The sequence below is a fragment of the Lonchura striata genome, chromosome 6, assembly GCF_050655825.1.
Source record: "Lonchura striata isolate lonStrDom1 chromosome 6, ASM5065582v1, whole genome shotgun sequence".
Taxonomy (NCBI): Eukaryota; Metazoa; Chordata; class Aves; order Passeriformes; family Estrildidae; genus Lonchura; species Lonchura striata.
Window position 1 is genome coordinate 14,307,189 of NC_140708.1, and position 25,362 is coordinate 14,332,550.

Consider the following 25,362-nt stretch of genomic DNA (forward strand, 5'->3'; position numbering starts at 1 on the left):
GGGAAGCATTCTGTATTAGATGGAGCAGAAAGTTCCTCACCTGTCCTCAGCTGGTTAAAACAGGTGGTTAAAAATGTTTTCCTTCATGTGAAGAAAAAATATTTAATTTAAATAAGCTGAGTAATTTCTATCTTTTGGTAAATAAATAAGTTGTATCCTGAATTTAAACAGTGTCAAACTTCTGCCTCATGCAATTCTAATTAGAAGAAAACAAATTGAAAATTATTACTCAGAGTTTAGTTAGGTACTTACCCAATACAAAAGATCACTGCCATCTTTGACTCCTACATATGTATTTTCAGAAAAGTACCTCAAGTGACCTCACAATAAATACACAGGTCAAGTTCCAGAACCAGGGGTCCAAAATGCTCATGCACAGATGATCATTAAAGGACTAAAATACTCATCTCCCTATAAGTAGATATTTCTCATATATCCATAACTCCACTGGTTACTAAAAATTAAGAGCCTGGTCCCAGTAGAATGGCTGGAAAATGAAAACTAGTCTCTAAAGTCTTGCCTTCATTATTTTTTCTGTGTCAGTGAATCATGATGAGCCTTTTACTGCTGCAATTTCAATAAGCAAAGGTAAGAAATTCAGAAGCACCATAAAAGTACAAGAAAAACCTGAGAAACAGCAGTGATTATAAATTATTCCCATGTTTATGTTGCATTACTGTGTTAGATTTTTAGTTCTACTCAGCCTCTCCATTCTTAGGGATAATTCTTATAAAAAACCATGTTCCTAAATCTTCAGGTAGTCTGGGTGCTTCAGTTTCAGGCACTTCTCTGGAATGTGAATCTCAGCTCTGATCATCAAACCTTGAAAAGCTGAGCTTTTAATAAGATTATCTAGGATATTTAAAAAAATGTTCCATTAAAATTGGTGAAGCAAGAATTCATTTTAGGAGGAATAATTTCTCTTCCAATAATTAGAAGAAAGGAAGGAAAGGGAGCTTGAGTCTCAGCTGGTTCATTCTGGCAACTCTTTTGAAAGGCACTTGCATATCATGAAGAGTTGCTAAGCTGAGCTGAAAACTGATTTTGTAGTATGACTGTGTTTTAAATTATACAAAGCCTTCCAAGAGAGGCTGTGTTAGCTTTCAGATTTCTGTGCTTGTGCTCAAGCTAAAGAGCAATTTAACTTGGACCAAAATAACTTCATGGTTCAGACTGCAGCCTTTCTTTTCCCAGACTTTTACATTGAGAACTTGAAACTACATTCCTACCTACATCCTGAATCCTTTTACAAACCCACAAAGCCCCATCAGTGTTTGAGTTAGATCACTGAAATATGGGTTGAGAAGCACAGATTTGCTGAGCTGCATGCTGTTTGAGGCTGAAAGAGTATTTTGGGGAAATCTCTCCATATTTTTGCACTCCTTCCTGGCATGCTGCTTTCAGTCACTGGATGGGGGTTTGACACACCTTTGGACTGACTCATAATGGCCACTCTCATACTCTACTGATTATGCTCCAAAAATAGGTCTGAGTTTCTTTGGTATTGAACTTAAGAATGATGTCATGAGGTTTTTTTGGTCATGGAGTAACCAACCATTATCACTGTTGTCTTGCTCTTTGCAGAGTACTGGAGCAGACTGAGATCCCTGCAGTTGTCTAATGATGGTAACAAGTTCTGATTGTTGTCCAAGAATGTTTCCCTCTGAACTGAGAGATAAATAACCCTGTACTCTCACTCTAAAAGAAATCCAAGAAAGTAACTGTGCCACAAGTCAATGAATTTGAAAACAAAGAGAGACTTTGTGGGCTTTTAAGTATGTCCATGGTCAGGGATATAATAGCAAAAGTTTGTCCTTATTGCATGGTTAGGATGTTTTGAACTTCATTTAAAATTGTGGAGACAGAAGTGATTGTATTTCTGTTTGCCTCTTCTCCCTGAATATTAGTTATTATAAATGAACACTAAAAAAGTAGTATTTTTACCTCTTGAGTCAAAGGAAGCAGCAATGCAGTTGTTTAGTAAACTATATGTGTATTAATGGCAAAGGTTTAACTTTTTGGCTGAATAGAGTTTTGTTTTGGTGGGGGGAGCAAGAGAGGATAGAATAATTATTAAATTATGTTTTGCAACTGAAGTTGCACGAAAGGCTAGAAACACACAAAGAAAATATTTTTGTGATCAGGGAGAAATGCCTCTTAAATGTCCATTTTTTTTGTTGAGGTGTTCTATGGTCTTAAGTTTCATTACTGAAACTCTGCTTGGAAAAGAGCTCGTTCCTTTTTCTCCCTAGGAAACAAAGTGGCTGAGTCATTCATTGAAAGTGAGATAAGGCCTGTCTAAATCTGAGGATCATGAATCCACTGGTTTATTTCACAGGGAGAGGTCAGTCACTCCCTCCTGGTGAGATCCTTGACTTTGACTTTGTGCAAGAAGGAAACTGTCTAGTGGTGTGCAAAATCACTCAAATATCCTGGGGGTTCAAGACCATACTCAAGGCTGTATGTTGTTAATGTGTTTCCTTTTTTCAAGTACATTTGTAGCCATCTGAAAGAGCAGGGTGCAGTGCCCAGGTTTCCCTATCACAAATATGAATTTCAGGGTATTATTTTAGTGAAAATTTGTTACAGTAAGTAGAGATGACATGTTTGTCTATGTTTGTCTGCTGTGCAGCAAAATTATCCCCCAATTATGTTTTTGTGGTTTGCAACATCATCTGCAAGTCATGAGCAGGAATGCCAGTTCTGAAGGGAGTAGGCAGAATCATAAAACTAAAGTAAGAAACTGCAGTTTGACTTTCTGAGAATTGGTGCCAGTGTTTATCACTTCATACAGGTTTGCTTCTGAGATGTGTGTGTAACCAGAAGGCTTACTCTTTTGCTTTTTAATCTCTGAAAACCATTTTTAGCTGTCCACATTTTTATTAAAACAGAACACTGACATTTTCTTGTAGTCATACTGAATTATTCACAAGTTCACCCAGAAAATTAAGCTGAGTATATTTGTTAAGTGAATTCATGGCATTACCAGAAAATGGAAATCCTACTACATTTGCATTGCTCTAATACTTTAAAATGTTAGGCAAGTGAAAACATGATCCCAGCATGGAATAAAAAGTCTTTGCTCCGAAGAGCTTATTATCAAAGTACAAGGAGATAAGAAATGGAGGTGTACTGGCAGGAGAGGGGAAGAATCTCAGACACTATAGATCAGTGGTGTCAACATGGCCAGCAGACTGTGTGTGCCTGAAGCCCAGCTATTGTCAATGTCTCTTGTTGCCACCGCCACCAGCATGCAGAACTGCATGGAGACCAGCAAATCATGCATGGTGGAAACTGTGTTCAGGGAATGATGGAAATGGGCATCCCTGGCTGACAGGATGAGAGAGCTGGCAAGCCAGATCTGTCTGAAAGATGATAGCTAAGCTGGAGATAGAGAATCTATCAAGGCTTTTAAAAGTCAAAACCAAAATATTGATCTGATTTGAGAGAAAAGAAGGGTGGAGCGTTGTCAAAAGTCGATGCAGGGCAATAACAGTTAAAGAAGGGAGCTGGGAGAGGATAGGATCCAAATGAAAGGGGCTTAGACACAGCTGTACACAGTCTCACTTGCACACTTGCATCCTGTCTGCAAACGTGTGATAACTGTCCTGTACTTTCCATTAATTAAGGTTGGACTAGAAGGATGTCATAGCAACTGAAACAGAAGTCACTGAGGATCCAGAGGAGATATTAATAAAGGCCACACTGCAGAACTAAACAAAGAAGAACATGTTCATTTAGAGGCCTTATGCTGACACTTGGGAAATCAGAGTCCATGGTGATAACAGGCTGGATGACAGCCCTAGCAGAAGAGTTTATAAAGAAACAGACATATAGCTTTACACTTATGTACACTGAGAACTTCTGATAGTATATCTGCATTGAATTCTGCTCTAGCTTAAGCATTAGGTCTGTTTGATTTCAGACTTTGTGTGAAGAGTTTCAAGTTGAAGCAGGGACAAACTCCTCATAATGTCTCTGTTCTCAGTGGCCATTACAGAATCCTGCCCAAGTCTTGAACACAGTTGTAGCTGAAACAGAACTTGGTACAGGTTGCTGCTGGCTCTTTTGTCTTGTGTAGGACCCTGAAATTTCTTACAGACACAGATAAAATATTTTCTGGCCAGTTTAATTTTCATTTGCTTGTCAGGCTCTTTTCAGAAACAATTCAAATACAAGATTTTCAAAATTCAGTGATGTTAGTGAGTGGTCTGTTTCTTCCTTCTCATCCTGCTCCAGCTTCTGAAAGCACTGGGCACAGTGCAGTCTAGAACAGCAAAACAGGGCATCTGCAATGGCTGGCAGTTGCTGAGACTTGAGATGCCTGCTTATTAGTGCATCAACAGAATGTTCTCCCACTAGTGGCTTCACAGTTGTGGTTTGCTTTTTTCACCTTCATAACCACTAATGGTATTTCTTGAAATTATAAGATTTCTTTCACAGAGATGTTGTAAGACAAGATGTGTGTGGCAGAAAAAGTAATTGTATAGCCATCAGGGCAGCAAATGTATTTTCTGCAGATAATTTGTGCACAGCAGTGCTGTTATCTAAGGAGAAAGATGATAATTCTTTAATACCAAGTGACAACACACTTTGTTTACCCTCTGGTTATCGTGAACTATTATTTCTCAAATATCAAGGTTTAAATTTTGATTGCTGTGTGTGGATAAAAATTGCTTATGGTATTCATCTTTCCTTAGTCTATTCATCAGAGCTCTGTCTCTCTCCCTTACTGTCCTCTGTCTTACCTGGCAAGGTATTTCTGCAGCCCCTCCGACAAGAGGCTCAAGTCACTGAGTTCTGTAGATTTTATAAATAACTACCACATAAGCAGATGGGAGTAAAAAACCAACAATCAAAAACCAAACAGTACCAGTAGTTCTTCCTGGAAGCAGTACAAGCTCTCTGCCAGTGCTGACCAAATCCTGGCACTGTTGTCTGCCACGGGCCACTGTGTCATGTTTAGTGGCAGCCAGCATTTCAGTAGGGGGAAAATGATTGATACAATTTCTATATAATTTTATTTCTCACCCCTCCCCTGTCAATAATCCTCCTCTTACTGGCATAGTATAGTAGCTGGGAAACACACAATTCTGCTGTATCTCTGCATGAGCAAATCTTTCATAATGCCTACTTTCAGCAAAAATTAAAAGCAGCTTGGACACCACCATATGCTGATTCCACATTTCAGCCCACTGTAGACTGACTTGTCTGTGACAGAGACATGGTTTATTAAGGAGAAGAAATAACAAGGAAAGTTTTCTTTAAGTTTTGTATCTAATTATTGCCAAAAAGATGGGGCATTTTGTCTGCAATGATACAGCAACTTTTCAATTGTTTTTAAAATATGATTTCTCCCTGCCAACAACAGGCACTAAGCTGCACCAGCACAATCAGTTTTAATTCACATATGTGAGAAGGTGAGAGCTCTTATTTGGAACTAGAAGTAGGGAAGCTTCCAGCTGAAACTGTTTGAAAAGAGTTTGGCTAACCAGAGCTCCTTAGAGAAGGGTAGGCTTTGCAAAGAGGTTAAGCCATAGGAGACAGGGAAGGATGAATCTGAGGGCTCACTCCACAAATCGGGGTTAAGAGGCTTTTTTTGGAGGCACTGCAAATCTAACTTGGCTGATTTTGAGAGCTCTTTGTGCAACTGCTTTGTGTTCCCATTCTGTGAGGAAGGACAAGAGGGACAGAGGTGGGCTGACTTTTTCAAGCTAGCTGGCCTTGAAGCCATGAACCCCAGAGGAAGCTGGAAACACAACTGGGGAAGCTCAGGAAGAGAAGCTGCTGGATTGTGCCTTACCATAGGCTTGCAGCCTAATGCCATTTACAGGGCTACATTCAGACTGGAGAGATCACTGATGGAATCTTTCTCAGTGGAAAAGATTTTGGTTTTGCTAAGTATTAGAAAAAAAATCTTGTGTTTGAAGGGACTCTTCTAAACCATCCTTTCTGGTCTGGCCCTTCTGTACTTGGCCCAGGCCTGGGATTCTCCCTCTACTGCTGTGGGGCTAAAGAACCCAGAGTTAGAGGTTGCTGGCTGCACCCTAGAGTTTGTGTCTTTGCTGTTCCCCATAGATTGTGGCTACCCTACGAAATTAGAACTACCCATGAGGTAAATTACTCACTTTTGTAGCACAATAGAAACCATGTTGATTTGATTTACTGTTTTCTATTTTATCTATTGATTTTTGAGGAGCCCCAAGACTATATTCCCATGAGAGGCCATACAGAACTTTGTATTCAGTTTAACAATTTTATTTACAAAGGGTCTTCTTGCCTTCTGTCCCCTTGCCAAGTTGCTGCAGGCATGAAAAACTAAATTTAATTTTTATGATTAATAGAGCACACAGAAGATATATATTACACAGCTCTCTCCCTGCCTTGTTATTTGGGGTGCCAAAATTTTAGTGCATACTCTGAGAACAGCTAAGAAGTGGGAGAGCTCCCCTCTGACAGATCTTAGCTGTTAAAAGGCAAAAGGAATACAGATGGTTGAAACCAGAGTTTTGTGTAAGACAAGCAACCAGTTTTCACCTGCATATCTAAGCAGATATATTTGTTGCAGGTGCCAGTACAAAAAAAAGGGCCCTAAAAATGGTTCTGACAGAAACATGTTTTCAGATGTTGCAGCCACTGAGAAGCAATACCAAAAGAGATACCCAGGACTCACACTATACAGGGGAGCTGTGTGGGGAAGGCTGCTGTGGACTCAGATTTTATAGTGTGATTTTGCCTTTTGAAAAGCAGATACTGCAAATAAATGGACACTCAAATGAAAAATTGATAGTTCTTCCATTTATTCTATCACTTATAGGATTACTGAGCATGTCTAGAGGGCAAGCAGAGCATAGTCTGAGCACTGAGAATTGTCTTCCCCAAGATGTTTTCAGGAATTGTTGCTATCATTCCCCACATCACAATCAGGGAAAAAAAAAAAAATCACTCAACTCATTAACAATACCAAACAACTTTGTTTTGTGAATGCCTCCTCAAGTCCCAGACCTGTGTCTTGCACTCAAAGAAAAATGCAGACTTTACCTTTCCCATTTCGGAGTAGTCTGTTCCTCTTTCTGTATGCTGGCCTTGGAAACCCAGGTAATCTTTCAGAGAGTTTAAAGAAGCCCAGGTGAGCCATTGTAAAAGTGCCTCAAAGTCATTAATGCCTAGCTGACCATGCCCCTGGCATTTCCCAAATGTTTATCCTCTAGGCAGCAGATTACCTGTTCTTGCAGTGCACTCTGTATTCCTGGAGATGAGCTAACACCTAATTCCACCCACAGCTCCCAGCCAAAGGAGAGGAAAATGAGTTCTTTTCCTATCATTGTGAAAGAAATCTTATACTCATTTGGATTTTAATTAAATTTTATCCAGGCATTATCTTTCCCTTTTTCTGTTAGACAATTTTCTCAGTTTCCTGGAAGGGTCCCAGAGGCTGTGGTCTTTCTGCTATTTTTGTCTGTAATTTATAAAAAACTGTGAACAAAAGTAAATGATCAGCAGCAAGAGGCTGCCTCGGGTCTGGCTGAGCTGGAGCTCATTCTTACATTGCAGCCCTCCCTGAGCTGAGCTGTGCTGGTACCCAGGAAGGTGCTGCTCACACCTCAGTGTTCTGGCTATGGCTGAGCAGTGCTGGCACTGCAGCAACGCTGCCTCTCAAGCATTCCCCCCTTGCCAGTGAGCAAGATCTTGGCAGGGGCCATAGCCAGGGCAGCAGATCCAGCTGACCAAAGGGATATTTCATGGTGTTATGGTATCTGCTCAGCAGTGAAAGCTAAGAGAAAGGAGGATGCAGGGGGCAATTGTTATTACAGTGTTTGTTTTGTGTGATAACTGCTGTGCCTACTGAGGCCCTGCTTCCTGGGTATTGGCTGGCCACCTCCTGCTGATGAAAGTAGAGAATAAGTATTTTCTTTTCCTTTGCTTGCACACACAGCCTTTGCTTTATTAAAGTGCCATTATCTTGAGCCACAGGTTTTTTCTATCTTATTTTTTCCCTCCTCATCCTGCTGAAGAGGGAGAGGGATGGAGTAGCTTGGTAGGCAGCTGGCATCTAGCTGAAAACAAGCTCTCAAGGTGGGAAGGCTGTTCTCACCATAGTTCAATGTGACAGAATTCTGAGAGATTAACGCTAGGCAGGTTTTCCTTTCTCTAGAAGTTATTGGAGGGCAATTCAGACCTGGGCCATAAGCCAGGTGAACTTTCTGCATGTTTCACACACAGAATTTGTGGCAGAAATGTTGGAAAGCTTTAGAATGAGCTGATGCCTTTGGAAAGTACATGGAGTCATAAACTGATATGTTTTCTCCATTAGTCTTCCCAGAAATACAGCAGAGGTAAGATTTTGGTAGAGAATAAACAAGGGAAAGAGAGAGAGGCCATATTTCCCTCCTGATCCGCAGGTCTTAATGTTATGATTAACTTCAAGTGAAATAACCTTAACTATAAAGAAAAACAATTATTGCTCAGCAGAATACTTAGCACTGTTCTCTCTGGTTTAACACTACATATAAAGCAAAGAAAGCCTGAGAGAAAAAAGGTTTTGTGAGTGATTTGCTGTGTGACTCCCTGAGCCCTAGGGACAGATAATGAGATGTCTCATACTTCAAACCTTGTACAGTTGTAGGATGATTCCTCTCCTTCCATGGAAACTGAGTCATCACAAATAAAACAGGGCAGCTGAACTGCCTCTTGCAATTTGCCATAATAAAGGATGACACAACTGCCATCATATGAACATCTCCACTGGCCACGAATCTGAGTGTTAGGGTCCCATTTGCAGAAATAGTTTCCCTAGCTTGCAAGAGCCTAGTGTTCCCAGAAGCAGAGTCCTAAGGCTAAGGAAGGATACCCATCAAGTAGCCCTCTTTGGACTAGCATCTGCTTCCCAGTGGGAAAACTTTCCTTTACACTGCATGTTCTTTCATAATATGCTCTCAGGAACTGCTGAATTAATCAAAGTAATCTCTCTGCAAAGGTGTGTATATCAACACCAAATCTGATAAAGCATGAAGACAGCTTCTATAATGTCTAATTTACTTTAAAAATATATATTTATTCTATTATTTGATTACTCTGCTGAACATATTACAGGCTCCCCCAAAAATGCCCAAAAAGTCAGTGCTTCCAGGCTAACTGGAAATGAAATATTTTCAGTGCATTAACTTGTTGTTAAGATGAGAGGAAATAAGAAGGAAGAAAAATGTCATTTGTGACCCAGGGAAAAGGAGAATTTTTTGAACAAAGTTGTATGTAAACAGATTGAGTGTTGGCATTGTCCAAAACTAAGAGGATCTAAGCAATGAAAATGAGAATGTCAAGTCAAAGATCACATCTGATCTAGTATTTATTCATGAGAATTGTATGTCTGAAACTTTGTCTTATCAGTTTGACAAGATCAGGATGTAACTGTGTGCAACTCCTTTGAGTATAAAGTTCACACATGGGAGACCTACCATTGTCTCATTTACCTGCACATCAATAATTTCTGTACTTTCTGCTCTGCTCCTTGATAAGCTTCATTTGAAGATAGTACAAGACTTTGCCAGTTTCACATTGTGGCTTTCTGTAATGACATCTTCTGACTATTTAGTAGTAAAATGCAAAATTATCTTCCAAAAAGGTCCTTTCCCCCAGAATGTCCAACACCATTGTTTGCTGCAGCATCATTACAGTGCAAGTGCTGTGCATGCACAGAGGGGTGGATTTGGAGCTCCCATTAGCGTCTCTTGACATTCATACGTTAATGTCCCACCCACAATTGCCCTGATACTCATGTTCTGATGTCACACAGAGAGAAGGGAAGAGCACACTTTATAAAGAGACCACAGAATCTCAGACATTGGCAAAGGTGAAACTAGTCAGTGGATCAGCCACCTCTGGGTGCAGTTCTGCCACAGCTGGTTTAAATCTGGCTTGGTTGCATCTACCAACACAGCAAGGCAGGGACACTAGATGAAATCTCTCTGCCTTTCACAATGGACCTGCTAATAGTTATTCTTAGGGTGCTATGGTTTGAGAGCCTGTAGAGACTAAGAAGCTCTCTGCTGGTTAATGTTCAGAGGCCTGGTGACAATAAGGATTGCTTCCCTCTTTAAATGATTATCAAAAGGATTGCATTCCCTTAAATGACTATCAAGGGAAACTGCAACACTATAGGTGAGTGCCTTTCATTAGAGGCACAGCTCCCATTCACATAAAGAAAAGCAATCCTTCAGTTTATGGTTAGGTACTGCAGGTATTCATTTAAGGAGAGGTATATGTGCAGAGCTGGGGCAATGCAGTTCCCACCATTACTAACACAGCCTTCTCACAAAGGCTTTCCAGTAATAGTTCACACCATCTATTTTTAATACCAACTGCAGTGAAGCTAATAGCTTGCATCAGGGTCATTTGGACAGTGAGTGGAAGGCCTAAACTCTGTGATACTTAGGCTGCAGTATGTACTAGAAGCTTTTTCACACACTGTGCCTAATTCTCTGTTGCGATTAAACTTCACTTTACAACAGTAATGGGCCTTCAACTGGGAATATAGCAATTCATGAGTTTGCACAGTGGAATGTAAAGCCAGATTTATGTGAATGAGAATCCGTTCATTCATGTGTACTTTACCTAAACACAACTGAAAAGAAAGCAGGCAACTCTTGAAACAGATGGATATTTTCTGTTCTCTACCTAAGGTACTTGTGTGGGGTTTTTTGTTTTGTTTTGCTTTTTAACTAAAAAGCAGAAAAGGATGATGTCAGGTTTTATCCCTATGTTTGGTTTATTTTTAGAAGTAGACCAACAAACAACCATGACCTTAATTCTACAAGACAGAAGTGCATACAAGCACATTGTTAAATATCAGAATCTATTTGAGTTCTGACAGTTTCACCAGAACTGTACACATGCATCTTTAAAAGCAGACTACAAAAACTAACTCACCAATATGGTGAAAAAGAACTGTATATTTAAGACAGATTGAACTCCACCTTTTAACTTCAGTGTCTTCATACAGAGATAGTGTGGGAATAGCATTACAATTCAGACATAAATTGGTCAAAAGCAAAACCAGACACCAGCACTTTTAAGTGAGCATCAGTTTTCTACTGTCATTAAAGTGAAGCTGGATCAGATGGAACAAGCTGCAAACTGGGCATGTGCAGACTCTGCCCTCTCCCGTATTTAAATGGAAGCCGCTGCTGCTGCCCTTTGCTGAGCTGATGATGGACTGAAGCAATCTGAAGCTCTAGTGAGAAACTCTGCACTGGATCTCACACCATTCCAAAGAATCTAACAACCTGCTTCACACACACAAAGGTAAAGTGGCTGACTTAAATTCAGAGGACAGCTCTTCTTTCTTGGTTTTTACTTAGATTTTATTCACCTGAATAATCAGCCCATTCAGAAGGGGATCTTTCTCCCTCTGAGAACACCAAAACTGTGGAGTCCTTCAATGCATGGAATGGCTCGGAAGCCAATGCCTACACACAGATGGATCTGCTTCTCAGAGCCCCAACAGTAAGTGTTTTCTGTCACTTAAAGCTGTAGCATGTAGATCTCTGGCATTTGTAGGACTATAAGTGGACAGTTAAGAAGCATGTACACATTTTATGCTATAATGCAATAATGCCTTAATGAAAACTTTAAAATTTTATTTTTATTCCCTTAGCTATTTGTTTAGTGCAGAAAGGGCTGTACAAGGCAGTGTTTTTTAGCAGAGTTGCATGGGCAGAAGACGGGCAGGAATGTCTAATGGCAAAGTGCATCAAATATGTTGCAAACTATCAAAACAAGATGTTCTTGTATGTTAAACTGCTGTTTAGCAGTTCAGACACGATGCTCTCTTGTGTTGTTATTCAGGGCAGAAATCCCCATAATTTCTGTAATTATATGTAAGTGCAGTATAGTGCTTATGTAAATGTTAAGAGTTATGTGCAGTTACCCAAGAAAGTTTTTTGGAAGGTTTTCTCAGGTAAGTCCTTTCAAAGCTCCTTCTGAGTTTTTATATACCAAAGAGAAAGACATTTTCTGTGGAACTGTGAAAGTGAGACTCTGTTGTGATGACATTTCAAGATGGAATTTTTTTAGGTTTGCTGAAAATTTTCTCTGTCCCACCCCACAAGCCTGAACCAAAGAAGTTCAGAAGTCCTCTTCCTGGCTTTGTGTCTCATCATGTGCTGTTTTTACTAAAGTCTGTTTAAAAGTTTAAAGTGAAAACATGAACCAACCTAATTTTTAAAGTTTTTTAAAATCTATTTTTTAATAAAACATGGATATCTGCAGTATATTACAGAAAAATAAACAAGTGTCCTGAGCCAAGGCGCTTAAAAGACTAAATTAGATGGATAACATGTGAAAAAGGATAGCAGAAGGTAGCAGGAAGGGAGAAAAGAGACTGAAAAGTGCATGGCAAAATGGAAAAGGATTCTGGGGACACACTGATTTACACTGGAAAATTGCAAATTGATCTTTTCCATATTCTGCTGAACTATCTCATTAGCTATCCCTTTTCTCTCCCTAGGTCAAGTATCTGTATCACCAAAATTTTGCATTTTAACTTGACATAGACTGGCTTAAGAGAGTTTCAGGAGTGAAAGCAGTGTGTGCTGCTTGTGGCTGAGATTAAATCCGGAAGATAGGATACAAAATCTGCTATCCAAATTGCTCAACAGGACGAGCATCATCTATGGAAAGCCCTGCTGTCTACTGGAAAGAGGGCTTAGCAGTTAGTGTCACCCTGCTGAAACCATAATTGAGGGGGGATTACACTCCTCTCTGTGCTGCCTGTCATCACAGGGCAAGTGCCTACAGAGGCAAGCACAGAAATCAGAGAAAGGACCTGTAAAGGAAAATAAGTGTTATCAGTTGTTTAAGGCTTCTTTGTAGGCAAACAGTACAAACACCAACAAGGAACCCCAGGAAATTACAGTGTTTCTGGTCAGATAGTTTTTCTAAATGATGCAATTTGTTGTAGTGTAAAAGGCCTAACACTATCATTGGTTGTATAAGTCAAACTGTGTAAATAAGTGGCTTCCTTACCTGTGTTTATAGGAAAATTAAGAACAAAGAAACTTGCTATATTGCCAAAGTTCGTGTGGGACTGCCAAAACTTGCAATGTTTTGTGACTGGGTTTTCTTCTATTGTAACATTCTTGCTGCAAAACCAGTGCCTACAGTTTGAAGTTAGATGAAATAAAATCATGATGAGATATAAAAGTTAGATGAGATAAAAGCAACCACATAGCACTCCCTATTTTCTTCCCCCTTTAGTTGTCTTGTTTTACACCAAATTAGATCAAATCCTTCTGCCATATTCAGGCAGAAGTAGCTGAAAAAATGTCTTAGACATAGTTTTTTCTACTCCTGGCTTTGGAATTGATGTCATAGAAATCAATCAATCAGAATCAGCACTGAAATATGTTCAGATGCCCAAATGACCTTATGAGGATTTCTTCTTTCCCTGTAGCTATGGCTAAACCTGATCTTATACTCTTGCCATTGTGAGACTGTGAGGAGTGGGCTATAATCAGGTATTATTTACTAGGAGTATTTGCTTGCATGGCCTTGCTTCTACCATCATCACTGTTAGCTTTAGTAGGATTTCAGAAATAAACATCTCCAAGTGAGTGATACTTAAGTGATATGATTATATTTCCTCACTCTGAAAAAGAACAGATGTTTTTGCTCGGTAATAGTTGAATTCTATTCTTGGAACCTTGTCCTTTTATCACTTATACAGAAATGCTTTTCTCATGCTATGGGGATGTGTGTTGGACTTTCAAAAAATGGTGTATCCTCAACTAGAAGTTATTCAGAGGTTAGCTGGTTTGGGTTTTTTAATTTAATCAATTATGAAATAACTATTTAGAAAACATTCTCTTTAGGAAACTGTATGATAAACGGATTCCCAAGACAAAACAGATACAGGCATAAAATATTCCTCGGTTTAACATCTGATATAGACTTTCTTGTTACCTGGGCAAATCACTTAGGAATCGTGGTTTTGGTTTGGATTGCAAAGGAGTCCCATTATCCTTTCAGCTGTCCTCAGATTAGTGTCTTGGAGGGTCTTGACAAACTTTATTGTGAAATACAAGTTCTGCCCTACGTGCCTCAATGAATCTGCCCTGTGGCTAATTAATTTTTACTCCTTCTCTGCTTGCACCAAGCCTTAGTCTGTCTCTTCCTAAAGAAGCAAGCTGGTTCCTCAGATTGTCCCTCAAGGAAGAATTCTGCCTCCCTTGCAAGCAGCTGTGCAGCAGGTCATAAATATAGAATAATGAAGCTCCATATTGTGCTGCAGCAAGGATTTAGATATATTTACCTATAAAACATACACTTTTCTCCAAACCCCCAGAAATCATCTCAAGTTTGTAAGTCTCAGGCAAGTTTACTGCAAGACAACTGAAAACATAGTTCTGTTTTAGCTGTTTTGTTGGAGGTGGTAAACAAATATTCCTCTAGGGAAAACAGTGAGCATTTTAAGAAGGCACACTTCATAAAACCTAGCTGCTTCCCTCTACTCTAGTGCTTCCACAAGGACATCCTACCAGGAAGAAACATGTTGACACAGAGCAGCTCCATAACTTAACTCTGCATCTATTGAGGCAAATGACAGAGTAGGATTTGGAAAAGGATTACAACTATAATATGGAGGATTAAAATTTATGGAGGACTAATATTTTCCTTTCCAATGGATAATAACACTGTTTTGGGGTACAAACCAATTATTAAGACTCTTCTTAAAATTAGATTCCCACATCACTGTTTATTATGCCCATTTGGTATCTCTATGAAATGCCCAGCCCTGGCTAAAGGCAGGCTGGTATTTTGTCAGGAATGCTTGTCTGAACCAGTGTGGCACTTCTCAAATTGATTCTGCAAAACTATACTGTAAATAAATAATAAATTATATGCCTTCCAGAGATTAAAAACATTAATTTTTACAAAGCTCTAGCAAAAGGCCTGTTTTCACACATAACCAAAGTTATAAAACCTGCTTTGAATCTTGACTAAAGGTGAGAGAGTTGGGTTTGTTGAGCCTGGGGAAGAGATAGCTTTGAGGAGACCTTAGAACATCTTTCCAGTACCTGAAGGGGGACTACAAGAGAATTCAATGGGGAAAATTTACAAGGATGTAGTGGTAGGACAAGGGGTAATGAGTTCCAACTAAAAGAGGGTAGGTTTAGATTAGATATTAGGAAGAAATTCCTTACTGTGGGGCTGTGAGGCTCTGGAACACATTGCCCAGAGAAACTGTGGATGTCCCATCCCTGGGAGTGTTCAAGGCAAGGTTGGATGGGGCTCTGAGTAACCTGGGATAGTGGAAAGTGTCCCTGCCCATGGCAGGGGTGTTGGAACTAGAGGTTCTTTAAAGTCCCTTCTGTGGGATTTTTTAAAATTAGAGGTTTTTAGGTATGTTGTAAAAAGAAAGCTTTAAAGACAAAATTTTGGTGATTTAGAATTAAGTAGTAGCTGTGGGAATCCAGGGTTTCCCTCTGGCTGCCCTGGGGCCCTGGCAGGGGTTCAGGAACCCCCCTGGACAGAGCCCCCAGAGACACTGTCTGTGATCTCTGGCCATGGAAAAGAGTTTTCAATCTTACAGGATGAATTACCAGCTCTGAGTGTTTGATATGAGTAATAATTAAGTTTGGCATGGATGCAAAAGTAAAATTTTAGGATTCTAGATTAGGGGTTCAAAGGGGACAAGATGGAGGAAATTGGGTGTGCCTTGTCCTTTTTCTCCTTCTTCATGCCCTCCATGTGTCACTGGTGTTGGCATTTTTCTGTTGGTTCAGGCTGGGGACACACTGTTCAACATAGGTGACAGATATTGGCACATTATTGTAAATCCAGCCCAGGGAGTTTCTAGTATTTAATGTTTGCAACATCCCACTGAGGGCAGAGCCCCACACGCTGCCCTGCAGGACAGAGCTGGGCAGGGCAGCAGAACATGTGAGAGATAAACAGAATAAACAACCTTGGAACCAGCACAGACCAATTATGGCTTCTTCTTTGGCAGGGGGGCTGACAGACAGAGACTTGCTACAATCTCGGAATTATCAATACCTCAGATTCTGAGAAGTAGCTATAAGATTTGTTAGTAGAAAAATTATATTAGAAGTAGGAAAAAAAGACAAATAGACTATAGTCTGTATATTAACACTTGGGTAGAGTAACGCTTTAAGTTGTAGAAAAGTATATTTAGTGGAATATTAGGAAGTTTTAAGCTTAATAATAGAGTTCTGTGTATGGTATCTTAAGGGTTATAAGTATATTTGAAACAAACAAGCATTGTTTTAACTAAAGATACATGTGTTTATAGTAGTTAAGTAAAACTATTGTCATTATACTTTTGCTTTGTGTGGTTAGTCTAAAAGCTTTTAAAGTAAATTGTAACATTAAGTTCTTAGTCTATTGCCTAAGATGTAAGCTGCTGGCATCTTCCCATTGTCATAACCATATAATAAAACTAATGATAAAAAATAAACAACTCAAAGCACATTCCTCAACAGTCCCATCCCATTCATAATCCCCCCAACCAACATCTTCTGACCTAAACCATTCTATGATCCTGTGAACATCCCCAAGACCCTTTCCCCAGGGCTGCTCCCAATCCCTTTTTCACACAGTATTTGTGCTTGGGATTGTCATGACCCACACGCAGGACCTTGCACATTGCCATGTTGAACATCATGCAGTCTGCATGGTCCTCCCTCTCAAGCCTGTCCTGTTTATTCTCTCCAGGATGGAATCTCTTCCCTCCAGCACGTCAACTGCACCACACAGCTGGGTGTCATCAGCCAAGTGGCTGAGAGTGCCCTCCATCCCACTGCCCATCTTGCCAACAAAATGTTAAATAGTGCCAGTCCCAGTCCAAATATCTTCATTATGAGGTGAAAACATGCAAGACAACACTGCTGTGTATTATCACTGCAACTGAAGTAGTTCAGAGTATTCTCAAAGGACAGGTGTTACAATATGGATTGCAACAAGGGGATTTTTATTCTCCCCTGCCAACCAAGTACTTGTGCTGTGTAATGATAATAGAAGACAGAATAAACAGGGCTAATGCATTGGAGAAACTAAATAGAGAAAGGCTTTGGGAATTATCTGATTTCTTGATTATCCTGCTGACCTGATTTTCTCAAGCACTATCTTTTTCTCCCTGTTCTTTCTTTTGATTCCTGCAGAAGACACAGGGCTGAACTTGATACAGGCATGTATTTTTGTCTACTATGGAAGCCATGTGTATGTATGCAACTTAGTGATGGATTTGAAGTACTTAAGTGTGATCTAATGCCCTCTCAATCAACCAGTACCTTTATTTAATGTAAAAAATAATAATTGTATTTCCAATTAAAATAGTGAAACTACTTTTTTTTTAATATTTGATTTTTCTCTCTTAGAGAACACCTGAGTTGTACCCTCTGGTAAAAATCCAAGGTCTACAGGAAGTCCACATTAAAATGCTAATTTATTTCTTTTGCCACACACCTTTTCCTGATAATATATGTAGTTTTATAATTTATGCCCTAACACTGCTCCAGTATAAATAGTATCCTTTTTTTTTTCTCACACTTGACATTTTTATTTATTCTGAACTTGTTTCATTAATAAGTAATTTTTAAAGTCTTCTACTTTCCCTTGAGTAATCTTGGCTCTCTTGCAATTTCTCTGTGTATTTATATTTATCTTTGAAATTTTTCCTTGTCCTTAGTCCTCCACAAATTTAATTCAAATTAAATCCACTTTAATCTATTCTTCGTAGCCAAAACAAGTTCCTTTATTTGCTTCATTTCCATTACATTGATCAAGTTCTGATTAAATTGGTAGCTACAGGGAAAAACCATCAGAAATCTCCCTTCCCCTAATAATCATAATTAACTCTCTGCAGAGCAGCTGTTTAAAAATGTTCTAGCCAGAAGACTAAGGAGAAATAAAACCAACCCAAACCAAAGAACACATAATCGCATTTCTTGAAAGAGTTTTATCTCAGACTCTCCCTATCCACTTGCTATTACTATGGGATTATTTTTGTTAGTTTACTGGCAGCGTGTTGAGCACAGCAAGTTCTAGCTGGGCAAGATGCCCATTGATGTTAATGATGTTATGCCAACTTCCACTTTGCTGCAGGAACCTGGACCATAAATGCTGTGATACTGTCATTCAGTTAGTGTATCAAACTTAACATTTTGCGCCAATTACAGTAACAGCCAGAACTACATTTTCCTTCTCTAAGATCAGAGTATTTGTCCAGCATTTCATTGCTGCTAATGTAGAAACCCAGGGAGTGCACCCTGGTGGTTGAGCATTGCTGTGGGTAGATCTTCCACACAAAAAGCAATCTTGTCCAGAATTCCAGACACTGCTGGGGTTCACCACTTGCTACTGGCACATGGGTTTAATATCCACACTGCCTGTAATAACCTCAGCCCAACCTCACAGATGTATTCAAAGGTAATGTCTGCCTCTATTGTCCAAAAATACCCATTTCCAATGCTGCAATCTTCAGACTTGGGTACTGAATTCTGCTGTGAGTTATTAACTGATTAAGATACAAATGCTTCAGTCAAGTGGTTTATTAAATACTTCACAGAGAGTAAAATACCTTGATTTAGGCAGACCAAAACCAGAACTGGTGTGGAAACCAGGCATAAGGTAGAAAGGATTTGTGGTGTAGTTTTTCTGATCCTTTATTGTGTTTCCAAAAGACTCTTCAAGCTCTTCAAGTTCAAGCTGCCAGGCTTTTGGCAATCAGCTCTTGAGGGCAGCTCAAAATTCAGTGTTATTCAGTGGGAAAAATGAAATGGCCATACCACTAAAGGAGTAAATGCCTATTTATCCATAGAACATTTTTACTAAGAGAAGTCTAGCCCATGTCACAAGTACAGAAACTTTCCTGAAATTAAATCTACAGGAAGCTTACTTGTTAAATATTGCATTACCTGCTATCAGATGCAATGAAACAGGTTGACTGTCTCCAGGTCTTCCTGTCTCTTTTTCTCCTCTATATCTTTATTTTTCTTTTGGGAAAGAATAGGTTGCTTTTCTTCACCAAAGTTCTAAATCAACTGTAAGCATACATCCTTTGCCCTTTGCACTGCTGGTGGCATATTTATACTGCAAAGATGATCAACAGTAAAAGGGATTTGAATTTATTCTGACTTTCTTTGCTTCTTGTCTTTTTGTATTCTTGACCATTTTCCCTTCTAGAGAAGTGCATGCCAACTTATTCAGAAAAGTTTGGCAATATACCTATGACCTCTTATTTGCTCCACAGAAGATGACAGTGCAAGATGTTCCTCGTGCCTTTCCCACAGTGGATGTCCCAGATCACGCCCATTATACAATTGGAGTTGTCATTCTTATAGTGGGGATTACAGGAACTCTGGGTAATTTCCTGGTCTTCTATGCTTTCTGCAGGTACCTTTCTTCTGAATGTCTTTTTAAATATTCAAATATATGAACTTCAACTGTATCCTGTGTGTTGCAAACACAGTCCAGGAATACTGTCAGACTTCTTCACTGGCAGAGTAAAATGCACCAAGAAACATTACTGTAGGAAAAGAGTGGCAGTCTGCCATTTCCCTCTGACTTCTTCCCATTAACCACAGCCATAGAAAAATTGTTAGCAAGATTGCAAAGAACCACACAGATATTCCAAGTTATAGAAATGCAGCCAAAGCACAAATATTACAGTGAATTTTTTTTCTACTGGCTAGCTGTGTCTGCATTGAACTGATGGGCTGGTTTGCACCTCTGAACCTCACAAATCTTCTCTATTTTAGATGTTTCTTTCCTCCTGTTTCTTATTAGTCAGTTTCTTTCTTCCCCCTTGTTCATTAGTGGCCATTTTTTTTCACATTTTCCAACATTTGGCTTGTTTCCTTTTAACTAAAGCCACATTCCAACTTTTATATCTGAGGGAAATTGGATCTCTGACAACAATGTCATATGCTCACCATTCCTGTTCACTCCTCATTCTGTGTCTGATTTGTCACACTGGGACAGAGCATTGCCATGATGTTCAAGCCAGTGAACTTCTACTATGTCTTTAGGCATAAATGTAATAAACCAAAATAATAGCAACAAATTATAGGATAATTTGGCTGTGTTGACTTAGATCACTGGAGTATAGATAGCAGTTGTCTTGGTCTCAAGCCTGTATTTATGGGCAGCAGGTATGTTCATTCAGAGTAGAATGGCATACTTAAGTGAGAATGGCAGTGGCCTTAAGAAGAGAAAAGGTGTTGGCATGAAGATCAGATATTTCAGGATGAAGTACATGAGCCAGCTTAGCTTTTTGGCTGGTCCCATACAGGAAATCCAGTTATGGCACTTCCACTTCAGGACACAGCTTGTCTTCATTTGAAGGTGATATGAAGACAGAAAGGGATACTGATAGCTAAGTAACGAGTACATCAGAAATAAATTCAGAAAACAGTTTAGGTGCTTACAAAGCAGCCTCAGGTAATGACAAATCATAAGAGAACCAGCTGCCTGAAACAGAAATGTGTTCAGTGACTTCACAGACTACAAATACATACAACCCATAAGCACCTACTAATAATACCTCCTTGCTCCTAAATTGACAGAAAGGGGATGATGGTCCTAGTGATTGATTCTGGACCAGTGAAAAAAAATCATGGTTTATTCACCTATTTTTCTATTATGTCTAAGACTGAAATTGAAGAAGGAGCTAAGTAGTCACACTGAGCCCCAAAGTGAAGAGTTCTCGGTTGAGTTTTTATGTGTACCCTTTAAAACATGGTAATGTAATATTATGAATAACAAAAGCAGGCAGAATACGCTGCTTATTGCTCTTTGAAAGACAGAGTCTGGGCCGGTGAAATGAGTGTCATGGAGAAGAACTGATGTAAAACAAAGTGCTTGATGTGGTTTGTAGTGAGTTTGCTTAATCCCTATATTAGGAAGGCACTGTTGATCTTATCAACAGTGGAAAATGGATGCCCGTTCTCCTGCTTAACACAGCCCCGATTCAGACATCCATAGTTGTACACCAACTCTAACTTCCTGTTAAGTGTGGACATGCAGTGCACTGGTTAGAATATTTAAAGAACAGTGTGATATATCCCCATCACTGAGCTGGTTATCAAAACAATCCTGTAAAGTGCACAGGAGTAAAGGGTGTAAAACTGGGCCTTGCTTGTGTTCCCTCACGAGGGAAACAAGAAGCACTCTGCTTTAGCTTACCATGTAGTGTTCCTTGGGATTTGCGAGCTCACAGGAATGAGTAACAGCATAATTAACAGTGCAGCAGTGTTTACCAACTTTTCTTCTGATCTCTGTAGGAGTAGGAGCCTTCAGACTCCAGCCAACATACTCATCATCAATCTAGCTATTAGTGACTTCCTGATGTCCATTACACAGTCTCCAGTTTTTTTCACCAGCAGCCTCTACAAACACTGGATTTTTGGTGAAAAAGGTTTGTATATATTCTTTCTATGATTTCACTATGTTTGTTCTTACCATAGTGGCAGTTGATTTATCTACCCTCAGGTACTCTTGCAATATTGAGAACATTTCTCAACATTGTTTCAGTGTTGACACAAGCATTTCTTTGAATATTTGTGTCTGTGTGCAATAAATATACTTCTATCAGGAGAGGAAAATGACATTAATGAGACAGGGGCAAAGGCACCACTGGCAACATGAGGCACAGCAATAATCTTCTTGCCAGTGCTCTTCCCCAGTCATCTCGTGACTTAGCTACTGTAGGAGTCCTCTGACAAAGAAGTACTACCCCTCAGCACACTGGCTTAAAAGCCCTTCTAAATAACCTGCTCTGGGACTTGCACCTGGCATAGTGAGGCAAGAAAGCCTGGAAAACCTGATTTTTCACAAGAGAAATTCTACACTTCCTGTGCAGTAAGAAAATGTGGAATGAAGGTGCTTTCATTCTTCCAATATAACTGTTATAAGAGGAAGACTGGTCTTTACCTCTTGAACAGGGTACTTGACAGAAAGAAAACTCACAGAAGTAAAATTGCTATTTTGATCTCTGATGACCAAAAGCATATTTTTATTTTACTTCCATTAAGTGCTCATTTGCATACATGTTAAAACTAATCCAAACCACTGCTTTTAATCATTAGGTTGTTTGAACAATTAAAATCACTCATTAATGTATTCATAGTCTGAATATTTACTTCAGCTAAATTACTCATTAATATATTCATATTTACTTCAGTTTTGCTGCCCTTGAGACATGAACAGTACCAAACTAACTATATCCCATTGTTAAGCAAAACAGCTGCTTCTATGGGACCTGCAGTAAAACTGTACTTAAACAAGATATTAATGGACTGCTGAAATTATCCCACTAGAAACACCAGAAATCAATGAGTGAAAATATGTTCAGTATCACTGTCTCCAGCAATTGAAGCAAACAAAATCTTTCAAGTTTATCTCCATGGATAATGTAATTAGCAAGACAGACAGCTGCTTTGAAGTAACATTATAACTCCAGGAAAACTCAACTTTCACTGCTTTACAAATTCAAGAAGACATTAGTTCATAAGAAACACAGACTTGAACTCTCCTAGAAATAATTAGCATGGGTAGATTAATTTCACTGCTACTTCTGTCATCTTCATTGCAAGGCTGTGAGCTGTATGCCTTCTGCGGAGCTCTTTTTGGCATTACATCTATGATCACTTTGATGGTGATTGCCTTGGACAGATATTTTGTCATCACTAAACCTCTGGCTTCTGTTGGAGTGACATCAAAGAAGAAGGCCCTAATAATCCTGGTAGGAGTCTGGCTGTACTCTTTGGCTTGGAGTCTCCCACCCTTCTTTGGATGGAGTAAGTGACATGGAATAAAACCTTTTTGCCCTCATAGTATTGGATTAAAGACCAGTTAAAGGTACAGAAGAGGGTTGAATTCATAGTTCACATACAAGGCTTGAGTAGATCAATTTGAAAAAAAAGATTAAACACATATTGAAACTGAAGGTCTCTAATCAAAAGAAAAGAATGCAGTGGGCATTATAGCATATTATATGACAGTGGCACTTTTCCTTAAGCACATTACTTCATGTGCATAAATATGCATGCTGCCCTTTGCTGTATAAAGAACAGTAGATAAGTTCATGGCCAAAATTTATTCATTATCCCATGTCTACTTCCATTGAATCAAATTCAATAATATATAAGTTAAATAAATGTGGTTTTGTTATTTCTGATGAATTTTCCTCCCCAGAAGTGCTAAGATAACAGTGTCAATCTAATTCTTTTCATTCACATAAAAGAGTCTGAGCATTTGTGCCAGGAGATCTTCAGTAAGTCTTGACTGTGTTCTGGATGGACAAATTTCACTTGGTGTTGCCCACATTCTCCATTCACTCATTGGTGTTGTCACTGGCTTCCAATAAGCATGGCATTTAGTAGTAACTAAAATGCTTTTGTAAATGTGAATTATACACATGGAAATTGGAACATTCATACAGCACTTTGATCATTGCAATTTGTGACAAAGCAAGTTTCTGTTATTCTTCCTCACTGGAATCTGCCTCACTACCATTAAGTTTATTTCCTGAGAGTCACCAGTTGCAGTCACTAAGTTAGAATGAGTTCATCATTCAAAACCCCAGCCCACCATTATGCTCCCTAACTACAGAAGAGAATGTATCTGCCAAGTGAGGTGAGAACATAGATATGTTTGACTAGTAAAGGATGCAACAACCAACTCAGGTACTGAGCAGAATTTCAGCAGAGTTCTGTTATTGTCATATTATTGCCATTCTGGTCCCCCTAAACATGAACAATGCTTAAACAGACAAACTGCAATACTGATAGAAGCAGTCTTTAGTTGAGTGAGGAGCTGTTAGAATAACAAAATGACAATATAGCCTTAGATTACAGATTTTCAGTTGAAGAAGGTGGAATAATTGCTTGAAGGGTGTTATTATCTTGTAATTAGATTGTAATAGTGCCCACAGTATGAACTCTCACACTGTAATTAGATGCATTTGAGAACATCTGGTGCAATATTTTTAAGAGCAGAACAGAAAATGTTAAAATTAAAAATCCAAAGTAAAAAAAAAAAACATTGCTACTGCCAGTTTATTTACTTAACAGTTTGAAACAGTTCCTTTAAAGACAATACATTTTGTTTCAGGTAGAACATTAGGTATGTATGTAATTTTTTTTAGTTCTACTCAGCTTTCCTTTATGACAAAATTATTTGGTCTACACAATAAATCTTTTTCTTTTGCCCAGTAAATTTCTCTTATCTGCACATGCTTAGAAAAATGGTACCTAGAGCAATTGGTTTGACTCCTTAGGAAGAAAGCCATTTGACAGGAAACGGAGATATTAAAAAACAATACAGGTCTGGTCCCAGACCCAAATAAGTATTTGAAGAGATTCCCTTTGACCATGATGAGTTGTAAACAATATTCAAGACTGAAGCAAAATTACTTGGTTTTCTGAAGCCTTAGACTGCTAAGCATAAATACAATAGGGAAACAAAATAAAAGAAAATATAGAAGTTTTTTACATGAAGAATTGTTGATCCTTTTAAACCCTTCTTTCCCTTTCAGAGAACAGGACTAAATCCCATGTTATTCTGAGTATCTTCTCTAACTTCTGCACTCAGAATAACATTCACTTCATGGTTTATGCCTTCTCCTGTCTTCCTTTCTAGGTGCATATGTTCCTGAAGGTTTGCTGACTTCCTGTTCCTGGGACTATATGACTTTCACACCATCAGTCCGTGCCTACACAATGCTGCTTTTCTGCTTTGTCTTTTTCATTCCATTGATTGCTATCATATACAGCTATGTCTCTATCTTTGAGGCTATCAAGAAGGCCAACAAGTAAGTAGCCAACAGTCCTAAATTTTTATCCTTGTGTTTAAGCGACTGATTTCTTAAAACAAAGAAAGAAAGAAGATCATTTGGATGCGTTTCTCACAGTTATTTTGTAAGCACAACTGAAACAGAAAACCAAACAAGAATTCTCAAGAATTCTGTCAATAGTCAACATGGTAAGACATACAATTCTTAGAAGGGCCATTCCTGAATTTAGGTCTGAGCTTATCAGTGTGTTATTTAATGACATGGAAAAGGGTACAGAAATTAACCAACCAGAATAAATACAATAGGGACCTCAGAAACCCCTAATGGCAGTGTATCAGTAACTATTTCACAGAAAAATAGATAGAATTGAACTATAAATTTAAATAAAAAAGGAGATTAAAGACTTAATAGCAGGACTCTGAAACAAAAATATATTGCTTTAAATGTAAAGGGCAGCCTGCCACTCCGTGTGCCATCTGTGGGTACCATTCCCATAGATCCCAGCAGATCAGGTCACTTAGCTCAAAAGTACAAAGTGACAGCAAAGTTGC

General features: G+C 39.0%; 2 protein-coding genes across 9 annotated transcripts in view; one reads left to right on the forward strand and one right to left on the reverse strand.

Moving 5' to 3' along the window:
- The window catches only part of WAPL (WAPL cohesin release factor), a 136,116-nt gene that overhangs the window by 88,673 nt on the left and 22,081 nt on the right, over positions 1-25,362 (reverse strand). The gene's annotated exons all lie outside the window — the stretch shown is intronic.
- The window catches only part of OPN4 (opsin 4), a 45,577-nt gene that overhangs the window by 9,489 nt on the left and 10,726 nt on the right, over positions 1-25,362 (forward strand). The window contains exons 2-7 of one of the 8 annotated variants that reach the window (XM_085583302.1): positions 10,776-11,301; positions 11,381-11,502; positions 19,268-19,410; positions 21,300-21,433; positions 22,611-22,814; positions 24,658-24,829. In XM_085583302.1, coding sequence (XP_085439428.1) covers positions 11,476-11,502; positions 19,268-19,410; positions 21,300-21,433; positions 22,611-22,814; positions 24,658-24,829 — 680 coding nt within the window. In that variant the 5' untranslated portion in view covers positions 10,776-11,301; positions 11,381-11,475. Of the gene's footprint in view, positions 1-10,775; positions 11,503-19,267; positions 19,411-21,299; positions 21,434-22,610; positions 22,815-24,657; positions 24,830-25,362 lie in introns of all 8 variants that reach the window. The other 7 variants (XM_085583304.1, XM_085583301.1, XM_085583307.1 and 4 more) reach the window with 7 other exon arrangements.